Source organism: Rattus norvegicus, chromosome 15 (assembly GCF_021556685.1).
Source record: "Rattus norvegicus strain SHRSP/BbbUtx chromosome 15, alternate assembly SHRSP_T2T, whole genome shotgun sequence".
NCBI lineage: Eukaryota > Metazoa > Chordata > Mammalia > Rodentia > Muridae > Rattus > Rattus norvegicus.
Genome location: NC_141548.1, coordinates 58,776,260 through 58,789,129, shown reverse-complemented (window position 1 = coordinate 58,789,129; position 12,870 = coordinate 58,776,260). Strand labels below are relative to the sequence as shown.

The 12,870-nt window shown below is 45.7% G+C and overlaps 1 protein-coding gene across 10 annotated transcripts in view; it reads right to left on the bottom strand.

Annotated features, from left to right (window-relative positions):
• Enox1 (ecto-NOX disulfide-thiol exchanger 1) overlaps positions 1-12,870 on the bottom strand; it is a 552,870-nt gene that overhangs the window by 128,251 nt on the left and 411,749 nt on the right. For all 10 annotated transcript variants that reach the window (XR_015638038.1, XR_015638039.1, XM_087585810.1 and 7 more), the window contains 3 exon segments: positions 10,404-10,577; positions 9,030-9,236; positions 5,686-5,919 (listed from right to left, as the gene is read on the bottom strand). Coding sequence is in view for 8 of the 10 variants with exons in the window: in XM_087585810.1 (XP_087441936.1) it covers positions 5,686-5,919; positions 9,030-9,236; positions 10,404-10,577 (615 nt within the window). In the remaining 2 variants the exon portion in view is untranslated.

Below are 12,870 nucleotides of genomic sequence, written 5' to 3'. Positions count from 1 at the left end.
GAGGTGATGAGTTCAATTCCTAGCACCTGCATGGAGGCTCACAACCATCTGTAGTGGGATCTGATGCCCTCTTCTGGGAGGCAGGTGTACATGCAGACAGAGCACTCATACACATAAAATGAATAAATCTTTTAAAGGAAGGAATGAAGAGAGGAGAGAGAAGAGAAAAGGAAAGAAAAGAAAGTTATGAGTGATGTTGGACAGACTAGGAGAAGGGGAAGGTACCTGTGATAGCCAAATATCTAACTGGATTCTCAGTGGGTTTAAAATGTTTTGGAAAGCATGTATAATTTGGGAGAGGTAATACCCATGTGTTAGCTTTGGAGGGCTAAATAGATAATAATAATTTCCATCTTTTGTCTCTCAGTGCTCCCAGCTGAGTCTATGCCATCTTGTTCTACGTCTGATTATGTCCAACTTTGTGCGACCTCATGTTTGGGGAACAACTGCTGCACAGTTGACATTAAAATTGCCAACAGGATAACCTGCTATTCAAAATCTTCAAGCCAAAGCATCCTTGAGAGCTTGTTAAAAACACAGACTCAGCTTTTCTCAGAACCCCCAACTGTGACTGCACATCACCCCTTATACACAATTGGACGTTTCAGACACACGGCAAGAATTGATTCCAAGGAAGCCAGGTAACATGGTTGGATGCTAAGCTAAGTTAAGAGATAACACAAACCTGAAATGGTAAGTAGTGACTAAAATTTAAGTGAATCTTGAAAGGATTTGCTGTGATTTTTATGAGCTTTGCAAGTGTCTGTCTCTAAATCCCCATTTTCAGTAAAAGAATAATTGTCACTGTGAACAGGAAGGAGAAAGTCACCTAAGAACTGGAAACAGGCATAGAGATCAATGCAGATCCTCTCAGTGGGATACTGGGCATGGAGAAGCCACCCTAAGCCCACTTTCGTCTCCATCAGGGTGTGTTCTTTGGTTTGTCTTTGACTGGACTATTTTACAGCTCTGAAGAGAGAATATAAATTGTGGAAATGAACAGTACGATTAAGTCTCTGTAACCATGCGAGGGATTTTTGGTGAGTAGAAATTTAAATCTTCGTAAAGCAAATTACATGAGGAATTTCTGGCTGACATCGTGGCTAAATCAGTCTGTGATTATTTCTTAGAGGTGAAAAAAAGGGGGCCATGGAATATCTTTTGAATTTTTTCTTTCTGTTCAATCATGGAAGCACTCTTATTGTTCTTTTATAGACCCAGGCATAAATAAAGGCACAAAGTCCACCTAAGTTTTTTATCCTAGGCTCACAGCCTGGCTTTCATCTGCCTGTTGTTCTGAAATCCACGGCTAAGTCTTCCCTTAGCACACAGGGGCAAGGAAACTACCCATCAGACTGGTGCCTTTCCCCACACCATTATTCACATACCAGTCTGATTAAAATTTACCAAGGGACCCCACCTTCTGCAGGCTGGGAGTCTCCGTGTGATTATGTCATCCACCATGACTCCAAAAGCTGCACTTCTGGGGTTAAGAATCTGTGGCAGAGAAATCAGGACCATCTTTGCAAACACGAACTGGGTATGTTCCAATGATGTCATCACTCATTAATTAATGAAGAATCGGGAAGGTGTTAAAACTGGTTCAGAGGAGAACTTGGCCTACAGAAGTCTTTGGGTGTTTTGGCTGCTTAACAACTGTCTGTGCACCAGTTAACTGGAGCAACACATAAAGGCTACACAGGGGTCAATGCTCCCCTCTGCCCCAACACAATCTCCTCAATTACTCAGTGTTCCTAAAATGTGCAAATTAAGAGGGTAATATAAAAGTGTACTGATTATTTTCCTTGTAGGGCCAAGGAAAATGTTTCTAAATGAAATGCCTCTCTTGCTTCCATGAAGGTCAATAACACCCCCCAAAAAAGTGCTTCTCAAGGAGGCTCCCTGTGCTTCATATTTCCCTCGCCTGAAGAAGGAGGTCTGGCTTTTAGCTAATGGAATGTCCACTTGGCTCATAGCATTATTGATTTTTACTTTCATAGAACCGTAAATATTGACAAGCATCTCCAGAATGCCAGCCACACACTTCCACTCCTACCAGATGCCAGCCATACTCTATGCAAATCTGAGTCCTTTATGAGCACAGTCCCAGGGAGACTCGGGTCCCTGTGACATATGAGGAGATTCCCAAGGGCATTGGTTAGAGAACTTGGTCAGAAGTTCATGTTATGCAAAGACTCAGTCTTCATAAAGAAACATTGTGTGCATCTTTCCAAATGGGAGAAAATACTGGAAAACTTTTACAATGTTCTTGCCCAAAGAACTCTCCAGTGGATGAAGATATAATGCTTCCTCATGGTCAAATCAATCTCTTCCTTGTGCGGCCCAGACCCCAGGCTCCTTCAGGGCTGCTTGGTCCGTGTTAGAAACACTAGAATTCATTATCTCATCTGTCTGGTGCCACTGTTTCCAATAAAGTGTAATTATGGTGCTATTGAGCTCCTTCTCGCTCTCCCAAAGCCATGCCATAAACTTCAGGCCCCTGCAGTTACTTCCCAGTCAGTCTTCATTAGGTTGAATTGTCTCACAACAATGTCTATTTAATCAGCAGGGTGCCCACTGATTTTCTGTTTTAGAATTTGTATTAATGAAACTGATGGCGGCGACTCTCTTGCCTTAGACACTACACAGTTAAAATTCTAGTGTTTCCTCTGGCTTCAGGAAGCCAGGCAACCGACAAATGGGGAGATGTGGTCCCCAAAGATGCCCCCTTCTCTCATGCTTGTGACATGACTGGTTTGGCTGTCTCTGTAGGGAAAGCATCTTGCAGTCGGCAGTCACCATAGCGCACACTGTTGCTGATGGTATTTGTACGTACCACAGTTCACTGTTCTAAGTAGCAAGTGCAGGATGGTTTGTTATTTCTTCTATTACCCAAGAAATTGCCTAGATTCTATGAGGCAGGATCTAACAAGGTGTTTTCTCTTCCCCCAGTACCCAGCACTAGTACCCGGTGTCTGGTATTTGTAAAGCACTTTAGCAAATACTTCTTCCTTGATTGGCAGCAGCTGAACAGAATCACTTCTCTCATTTCCAGCCATCCCTGGTAGCTCTACTGGCCAGAAATGCAACATGCCCATGGATTCAAATACTTGGAGAAGAGAGAGAGGAACTCATGTGCCCAATACCTACTGTGTGCAACTAACTGTGTGGGAAACCTTGCAGGTCATAATGAAGATTTGATTGATACCGATTTTGCTGAATGTGGATGATCTTCCAAACAAAATTACAAGAATAAACAAGTGTGGTGTAAAATAGGAGAAAAATATCTAATAAACCTAGGACGGCAAGGTTTCTCAGAGGAGGAAAAAAAAGTCAATCCAATTAGGTCTTTTCAGATTCTGACACAGGTTTCTGTAACTTCCGCCTCCACTGAGTTTTATATCCCCACATCAATGAAATCATCTTTGGGGAAAGGGTTTCCTTGGCTCATCCTGACTGGCTTTACGGTGTTATAAGGAGCAGAGGGTGGATTTCCTCTTGGAGGAAGCCAATTTCCTAAGCAATTAAATGCTGTTTATATTCCAAACTCTGTGCTTGGGTTGAAATTGCCAAACTTGATATTACCTGACTCTTGCCTAAGATGTGTCTGCAGCAGTTCATTCCACTGTAAGAGCCATCTATTAAAATTTCCAATCTGTTCTCTCCTCAAGGGATCACACAGTACTTGGCAAAGGCACAACTTCCAAATTCTGCAAATTACACTCATCTATATAAATATACATTTTCGAAATGGCAAGGCTCACAAATTACTCCAGCAAATTGACATCCCAATCTGCTGTCCTCCAAAAGTAGAGGCGAATGCCATGTACCTTATACATGTAATTGGCACTTTAGAGGTTGGCTTCATAGAAATAACTTCACGTTGGATGCCGGACCTTCATGAAATTCCTCCATGCAGTGCAGAGCTAAGGCGTAGTCATGATTGAACCATCTTAAGAGTCTCGTGCTCTAGTGACTGAGATACCTGGACTGGAAAACAGTCAGGCCGCGGAGACCACAGGGTGGCACCACCAAATTCACTTGATGTTTGCAAAAAAAAAAAAAAAAGTATTTATTCCAATGAGTGTTCCTGGTTATAAGACTTGTTCTTTCTAATTCTGGACTCTCATAATAGTTTCCATACTGAATTTGCATCGCATATGCTCTCATTGAAGGGGCAGCCTATATAGGCCTATTTATGCCTATGTTATGGGCCTTCTTGGAACATCTGAGCAGGCACCAAGAACGCCAGCAGGTAGGACTCAGTGGCTGAAGAGTGGCAATGCAGTGGCCACCAGAGCTAATTAGGAGTCCTCAGATCCAACAGGGATGATGGCTAGAAGGATGTAGCCTGCCTTCTAGACAAAGCATAGAAAGTCATTTGCGATCTTCCAAAAATTGGTGTTTTCTTCAGTAAGACCGTCCCATCCATTTAAGACACTGCCGATGATACATGAGGGAGGCTCTAACACGCCACACCTCTCCTATCCTCAGGAATCCATGAAGCCAGCTCTTCACTGTTTACAGGGCACAACCAAACCTGGCAATAGCCTTGGGGCTTCACCGTTTGGCGGAGACCCTCTCCAGCTTCACCTTTGCTTTGGGAACACAGTACCAGCACCAAATGCTCGTTGTTTCCCGTGCATCTTTGTTGTTAGGGCTCCGGGCTGTGGTTAGATTGCCTCTATGAATCGTTCTAACTTGGGAGAAAGGCCTCTTGTTTATCCCAGCAAATTCAAATCCTGCTTGCTCTGTGAAGGTGTTCTCGAGGACCCCTTTCTCTGCTCTGGTTACACTTGCTGGCATTCCCAACACACATTACACCTCGCTTGCTTGACAACGAGGCCATCAGCTTTGCTTACAGTGGACGCCTGCCTGTGGCAACTGTGACTCACTATGGTCCTGTCAGTAGCCAGCATCCTCGGGAGTGCTGATCACCACCTACCACTGGTCTATAAAATGCCAGTCATATAAGTTAAAATAGATGTGACTCAATTCATTCGCTCGGTAACTAATAGTCCTAGACCCAACACTGACACACATGTGTACATCCCTCCACCACCATTCATACACTAATTTTGAAACCTGGTCTCCCGGTCATTACTGAAGTTCAGAGGATCTTACTTCTTTGGATCCTTATTTTCCTCACTCTCAAACCCAGGGAAGGTGCCGGAAGGAATTAAAGACTTACTTCTAGATTGGTAGTCATCTGTAGGTGTGAGAAGGGTTCCTTCGACTCCACCACTAGGACAGGGGACCCATCTACATTTCTCTTTTCTCTTCTACAAGCCCTGGACATTGTGAGTGAGATGTCTTGGGAAAGCTTTCAGTGTCTAGTGGACCTGCACAGTTCTCAGAACTCAGAGTGCACTAGAAAATGTTAACTGATCGGTGAGGCCACTGCCCTGGATCACTAAGCACAGTCTGGGGACCACAGGCTGCTGCTGGGATTGCGGATGCCCGCCCTTCCGGCCTTCATACAGAGTCTGACATGGCAATGCCTCTGTTCCTAGCATCATGATGGAGACCGGGGACCTGCAGATTCCAGCTCGCTCCCACTCACATGCATGCAGCAGAGACAACAAACAAGATCTGGCATCTGGAGACCTTTCTCCTTTGTAAATTAGTGGCTAAGGTGAAAGTGAGGGCTCCAGTGGGGGTGCCCCCGCCCCGCCTCCTCCCTACCTTTCAGTTTTTCAGCCAGCAGGGCAGCTTCATGCTCTGAGTAGTGCATGATGGCGGGCGGCGAGGGAGGCCGCAGCCTGTCCTCTTCCAGTTTTCGCCTATGCCGTTCCTCCCGGGCCCGCATCCTTTGCTTACATTCCCACTCGTAAAAGTCATCCCTGGCCTGGGCAAAATCCACGTGAAGGCGGCCAGAATCCTTTTTATCCGTACTCGACCCTAATCGCATTCGGTAACCTAAAAGCAGTGGAAAGCCAGGTCACCTCAGGTCAGGGGACACATTTCCCACAAACTAAGCAACCATGCACTTCTATCTTTGGCCTCCGGAGAGAAGATACCTTTGCTCGTAGGGGATGGGAAGCAGGTATCTTTCTAAACAGTTAATCATGATGCACAGACGTGGAGGTAAATATACGGCCCCCACCCCATCCCAGGTTACTTTCCCAGGAACCCTCACAGGGCTCAGGTTATGTCACTAAGCCACTCCTTCCTCCCTTTGGCTTCCGGAGTCTTGCTTTTTTGTTTTTAATATCGTATAACTCTATTGCGTACGCACTCTTAAATTCTTTTTCAAAGAGACAGGGTATGAGTAAATAAAGAGCATCTATGATATTTGAAGGGACCTGCAAAGTAAATTTCAGAACTTTACTCGGAGCCTATTGCTTCATTCCCCTAGCAAACACTGCCGCTCTGGCTTTCTCTCTGCCGCTACCAAAGCCACAATTACCCGGGCAATTTTGCAATGCTGTTTTATTTCCACTTATCCTCTAGGGCATGCAGGAGAATATGTTACCTTCAATCAAGAGGCCCCATAGCAGCACCTCACCCAGCCTGCACGACCACACAAATTGTCCATGCAATCTTTGAAGGCCACAGGAGGCGAGTGCAAGAGCCCATAGCTAGGCAAGACAGAAAAGGGGGTGGGGGGTAGGAATCTTTAGGGGGACGGGAGGATTTACTGTGAGTCTCCCAACTTAGACTGATAGGGGATAAGGGGGTTGAGAGGTCATAAGAGGTCCACACAGGACTGAATGCTGCCAGCCAGCCTAACTTCAAATTTAGAGGAGTTGACAGCAAGTTCGGAACAGTCAGATTTTCACAACCTCAATTCGGGTCTTAGCAGGAGTGTATCTGGCAGGGGCTGCTAGAGGAAAGGAGCAAAAATAAGCACCTATGCCTTGCAAGGGATGGCAAATGAGAAGCAACTGGGAAGAGCTGGGCTGTGTTTGTGTGTGCCTTGTCCTGTACATTGCAATGGCTACCCCTAGGATTTAGGGTTAAAGCTCAGCCACAAATCCCCCTGGAAGCTGGCTTTCCCCCCAGCAGGGCCCTTCATACACTTTTTGAAAAGTTTCAAGTATGGCTTGCTACAGATGTCATCTGATTAAACTCTCTTCCAGGTTTCAACAGCATCACGGAAAAAGAACACCCATCCGGGATGCAAATGGCCACCCACCCGTGAGCGGAATTAATGCTGACTAGGAATATGGTGGAGGGCTGTGGGAAGTTAAAACAGCAGGTCGTGTCCTGGCCAGCTGTCTGAGTTGGTCAAAACAACTTTCTCTGCTCATATCCAGAGAAATCACTCTCTAAAACATTTCTGGCCCTCTTTCATCAGAACCTCATCATTACGGCCTTAAAAGACTCTGATGAGGCTGAGGCTGAGGCTAAACTTAGCCTGGCCCTCAAATGTGAAAGTGCTCCTAAAATTAGGCTTTCCAGCTGGGCTTGCATGAGATTACACAAGGGGAGGAGGGGGCAACCTTCTCTCCTTCCTGCCCCTTCCCCCAACAGCTGGGGTTTCAGACCTTCTCAGCTGCAGAGACCACCCGAGCAAGCTGGAGACTTCTCTATGCCCAGGCAGTGAAGGTTGAAGTGGGTGGGGCCTTTGTTTCCTCCTGCTTCAAAGGAACTACCGAGAAGCGTCAGAGTTTGTCTATGTTTCCCTCCATGTGTCTATATTTGGCACTGTTCATCTTTGTTAGCATCTTCTGAGTTTTCTGTTTTGTCTAAAAGTTGGCTTGTGTTAGTGTTGAAAAGGACACTCACCCACCTGCTTCTTCCCTCACCCAGGATGGAGTTACTGTCTAGCAGACGAGTAATAGTTTGATCGGATGTAGTGACTAGAACCCAGATTTCTGGGCAGGCACTGACGGGAAAGAAGCATCTGTCCTTTATCCTGACTGGGCTTGTTTTGTTAAGAAGACTCTGACACCCAGAGGTTCCCACGGAGCACTTCATATCCATGTGACTAACCTCACCTAGGAGTCTTGCTGGTAAACTGATTGCTCCACAGGTGGAAGCAGAATGACAGATTACCTGGGTTAGGGTAATCTGTAGGGCATCTGGGTTAGGGTTAGGGCCCTGTGGACCACAGTTGGGTGCTGTGCTTGTCGTAAAATATCTTTATTCTTTTCCACTGTGGAATGCTCAGACTTTATGTTTCCTCATCGAGGGTTGAAGTACAGTAAGGGATTTAACATTCTCTGGATCCCCATCTAGGACAAGAAGGTCTCTGGGGTATTGCGGTAACCTCAACCTGTCAGGAGTTCACACAGAATGAAAGGACAGTGGAGACTGGCCGCAGACATAAGGAAAACCTGCGGGTGGTGACTGCCTGTTTTACTTGACTCTTTCCCACCTTTGCTCAGATGTCGCAGGAGGAGGAGCAAAGGGCAGTGAGGGGAATCTAAAAATAAATACTTCTAAAGTCTCAGTCAGCATCAGCCTCAGAGTGTGACGAGGTTCTGTGCACCAACTCACATGCTTTCCCTGATGGATACCCACAAAGCAGGGGGCAGCACTAGGCTTCCCTTTCCTGTTTGCAAAACTCTCTGAAAGCCTGGTCTTAAGGACAATGGTGGCAGAGCAGGCAGCTGAGCTACCAACTGTGTGAGGGCAGAGGGCCCATCACAGGCCAGGGAACACATTCCCTGGAAGGAGGGGCTCTTGCTTCATTGTCCCTGGGGTGAAATTGTAAATGCACTTTTAAGAAACTGGAATTATTCTGGGAGAGTACTTTACTCCCCCAGAGGATTACATCCAATAATAATAATGGTCCTCAGTACTCAAAATATTGCTTTTCATCTAATACGCACTTGAGAACATTAATTAGAAGCTCTGTGGAATTCCTCCAGACTGGATAGTAGGCACACATGCCTGTGGAGGGGCACGGGCTTAACGAACAGCACGAGACAGCTGAGCTAAGAGGTGAATGCCTCCTTCTCCAGCCCCCAAACTACCAGGACTTATCATGCATGAAGGCAGAAAGGAAAGGAGCTCGTAGTAACATCACAAAACAGGACAGACAACATGCCCAGCAAACCCCTTTTTCTAAAGCGAGGTACCAGAGAGGTAAATGGCTTTGTCAACCATGAATTCCTCTGCAAAGCGAATGTGACAGAAATTCTTCTTGCTCTTTCGGATGGCTGTGATATCGCCACACTGCTCAAAGACTTCTTGAATAATTTCTTCCGTAGCATTTTCTGGTAATCCTCCGACAAACACAGTCTTGCACCCTGGAGGTCGCTCTCTTGTGGAAGGAGGTGGAAGATCTAATATCACAACGAAACAGGATTTTGTCTCTTATTGATTGGCTCTTGACCAGGTTCACGGGGCTAAAGTTAAACTTACAGAGTGTTCTCCACACTGAGGCACGGCATAGTCAATTTTTACAACAACTTACGTCCCCCCCCCATCCCCACTCCCACACCCTCCCCACCCGCCCCCATCGTGTTTCCTGATCTTCTCCCCTCCCGCTTCCCAACCTTCATTTCTCATGTTCATTTCTGCTCACAGTGGCTGTGCTTGTCCGAGAAAAAGATAACACGTGTTAGCATAATTTCATTTCTCTTTCATACGCCCAGAAGAAGAAGAGGAGGAAGAGTGTCGTAAGTACAAAGCACGATGATATGACACAGGGCGAAAAGCCCCGGCCTGCCTCTGCTTTGTCTTCTTGCCAGATAAAGGGGTAGCGTCGTAGGAAGAGGGAAACACAGCCCAGAGAGCACGCAACAGTACTTACCTGGCGGCAAAGGTCCTGAGTGTGGAAAAGGCCTTGCTTATTATTCACATTTAAATGAGCACACTATGAAATTTTGGGAGGCTGTGTGAAAAGATAGTGCATGCTGTCATAACGGTTTGCCTAGTTTATATGTAGATGACTACAGCTATCTCCTGAGAAGTCCAGTCCGAACAGACAACACTGATTAATATGAATTTAAAAAAATTCCAGCTATTTAAGCCTATAAACTTAGTAGCAGAGGATAATTAATCAAGCATATAGGTCCTTCAAGTGAACGTGATTTGGCCCAGAAATTCTGAGATGCATAGTCCTCCCTCCTCTCACCTTTCCCCCAAATTGCCACCTGACAGAATAATTCACAGTTCCTTCTAGTAAAACACACTTGAGATTTTTTTCTCCCGATTGTGAAGGTGGATGGAGAAGCTGACAGATTTCACATGATGCTTTCCAGAAAATGCTAGTTCGCTGCACACGGGAAAGATTCTTAGTGTTAGACATCAACTCTCAGAGCCCACTGGCTTCACGGTATTTATTCAGTGGCTGGACAGCTCCATGGATACGTCCTTGTGTACCTGTCCTAACGTAGAGACAGAGCCTTGGGCAGAACATTGCGCATCTGAAAATGAACAAAATGCTATTGCCAAAGAAAGTGGCAATATAAATAGCTTTATATGACAAGCGGATACTTCTCACTTACTTGGATTTTGGGGGAAAAGAGTACAGCTTTTGCAGTGGATTATTTCCTTGACAACGGCCACTTCCGTTGGGGGTGGGGGTGGTACCAGCCCCAGGCCAGGGATCATCGGGTTAATGGGGGTGATCCCGGTCATCATGTTGAGTCCTGGATCGAAGCCCGGCACACAGATTGAGTCTGCAAAAGCACACAAGACAGCATGTTGGCCAGACATTGTTCACTCCCCGTTGTTGGTTCTGTCTGTGTAACGGTCTCACGCGGATTGGTTGACGTTGCATTCCCTTTTTCTTGGGAGATCTCTTGGTTTACGGTGTAGTACTACAGAAGACGGTTCTAGAAGGGTGAAGGAGAGACTGTACAATGTAGAACCCACGACTCTACAAAAAGGAAGTTTTATTACTTAAAATATTAGTGCGGCAGAACGGAACACAGCATATTGAAGCCTGAAACCGTGCTCCACGGAGCTCTGCTATTACTGGGAATGCGATTTTCTGTTTCTCAACGTTAGGGCACTGTTTACACTGCTTTATGATTTAGAGTCTGGAAAGAACATTTGACATTGAAGTGCCTCGAGAATCGAATGGTCAGCCTACTTTTATCAAAAGTCCCTTCTTGCCCAAGTGACCGACGTTTGGGGAAGCTCGATTTTATGTTCACGGTTTGTAATGACCACCCAGGTCCCACCTAGCCCGTTTCTCCTGGGGGGAAGCCTGACACGAAAGAGTGAGTGTAATTGCCGTGGCTGGGTTTGAGGCACGCAGGTGTAAGATTAGCTGTATATAGTTCTGAATTCTATTCTATAATCACACTTTCTTCCTTTTAGTCTATCAATAAACATTTGGCTCACCCTTCGAAAACTTTTATGTCCTGTATTGGAAACAACCACAAAACTAAACAGAGCCAAAGAGGATAGATTTTCCATATAAAAGGCTGCATTCATTTCTGAGTGTGACAATGAAGCAAATAACGTCAAAGGTGATATACTGGGGTTTTAAGAAGATAATAAGTGTTGGCGAGAACAGAGAAAAGAGAGTCCCTGTGTATATGAGTGCAGCCGGTATAAATAAATAAAGCCAGTATAAACACCAGGGACTTTCAGGGACCCAGTGATCCCATCAGTAGGTAACATCCAAAGTCGAGGAATCAAGGCACCTGCGCTCCATGCACACTGCAGCATGAGTCACAATAGCCAGGATGGGGAGTCAACCCAGATGTACGAGCAGATGGACATACTGAGAATCTGTGTCGTGTGGACAGGAGTCCTAGCCAGAAATCAAAATAAGGAATCTTTGACATCTGTGATGTTAGCGATGTCAGTTAAGTGCAGTATGCCAGGCTTACGAATACAACCAACCGCTTCATGGGGAAATCTAAGCAAGTAAGCAAAACCAAGCCAGCAACAACGAAAACTGAATCCATGGAAGTACACAGTAGAACCCTATACACACTTTAAAGCACCAGTGTGTGTGTGTGTGTGTGTGTGTGTGTGCGCGTGTGTTGTATATGTGTGTGTGCGCGTGCATGTGTGTGTGCATGTGTGTGCGTGTGTGCATGTGCATATATGTGTGTGTGCATGTGTGTGTGTGCATGTGTGTGCGCGTGTGTGACAAATGGACAAGATTTACCTATCATTAAAAAACAAACAAAGTAAGCCCTTGCTAACCACAGGTGTATTTTCAACACTGTGTACAAAGGGGATCCCTGTCTTGGGGATTTCTCTCTCTGTAGAAAACAACACTATCTCTGGTAAGATAAAGTTCCAAGAAAAGCAGACAGTCACACTATGGGAGGGCCTGGAGACTCTCTACCACTCTGAAAAGAAAAAATTAAACTACCTCTCTGCTGTCTTTCCCTGCCTCTACTTAGGTATTTGCCCTTTGACCTTTCTGTCCCCCTCTCCTGTTGGGTTCTCATGGACAGAGATGTCTTGCCCCTCTGTATGGCCGTAATCTTCGCTTAGGGGTGTTGAGTGTTTAGACAAGCCAGATGGCAAAAGCAAAGATGTAGTTCATAAAGAAACCTGAATGTGTGGGAGGCCACAGGGGTCTCCTGCAGACATGCCTACTCCTCTGTGGGTGAAACAGCCCAAGCCGTGTAACCCTGATCTACATCCCAGTGTCCTCGCCTGGTCATAGTTGCAGTGTTTGTAAAAACAGGCCTGAGTGCAATGCTAGACAAACATTTCTTACAAAGCTGTCATGCAAGTATTCTAGGAAGTTCCTTTGTGACCCTGGTTCTCAGCTTCCTAAACTATGCCATGGCTGCTTTGACTGGCATATCCCTTGGAGCAATGACAGCATTCCATGACCCTAGAACTCTGTGACACGGGGTTCAGAACAGTGATACTGAAAGCCATAGAAGTTTGGAATGGATAAGGATGAGACCCGAAATGGTTATCCAGAATCCTCGTAAGATATCATTGTATCGTGATACCTCATAGACAGACCGAGAAATGGACATTTAAATCATT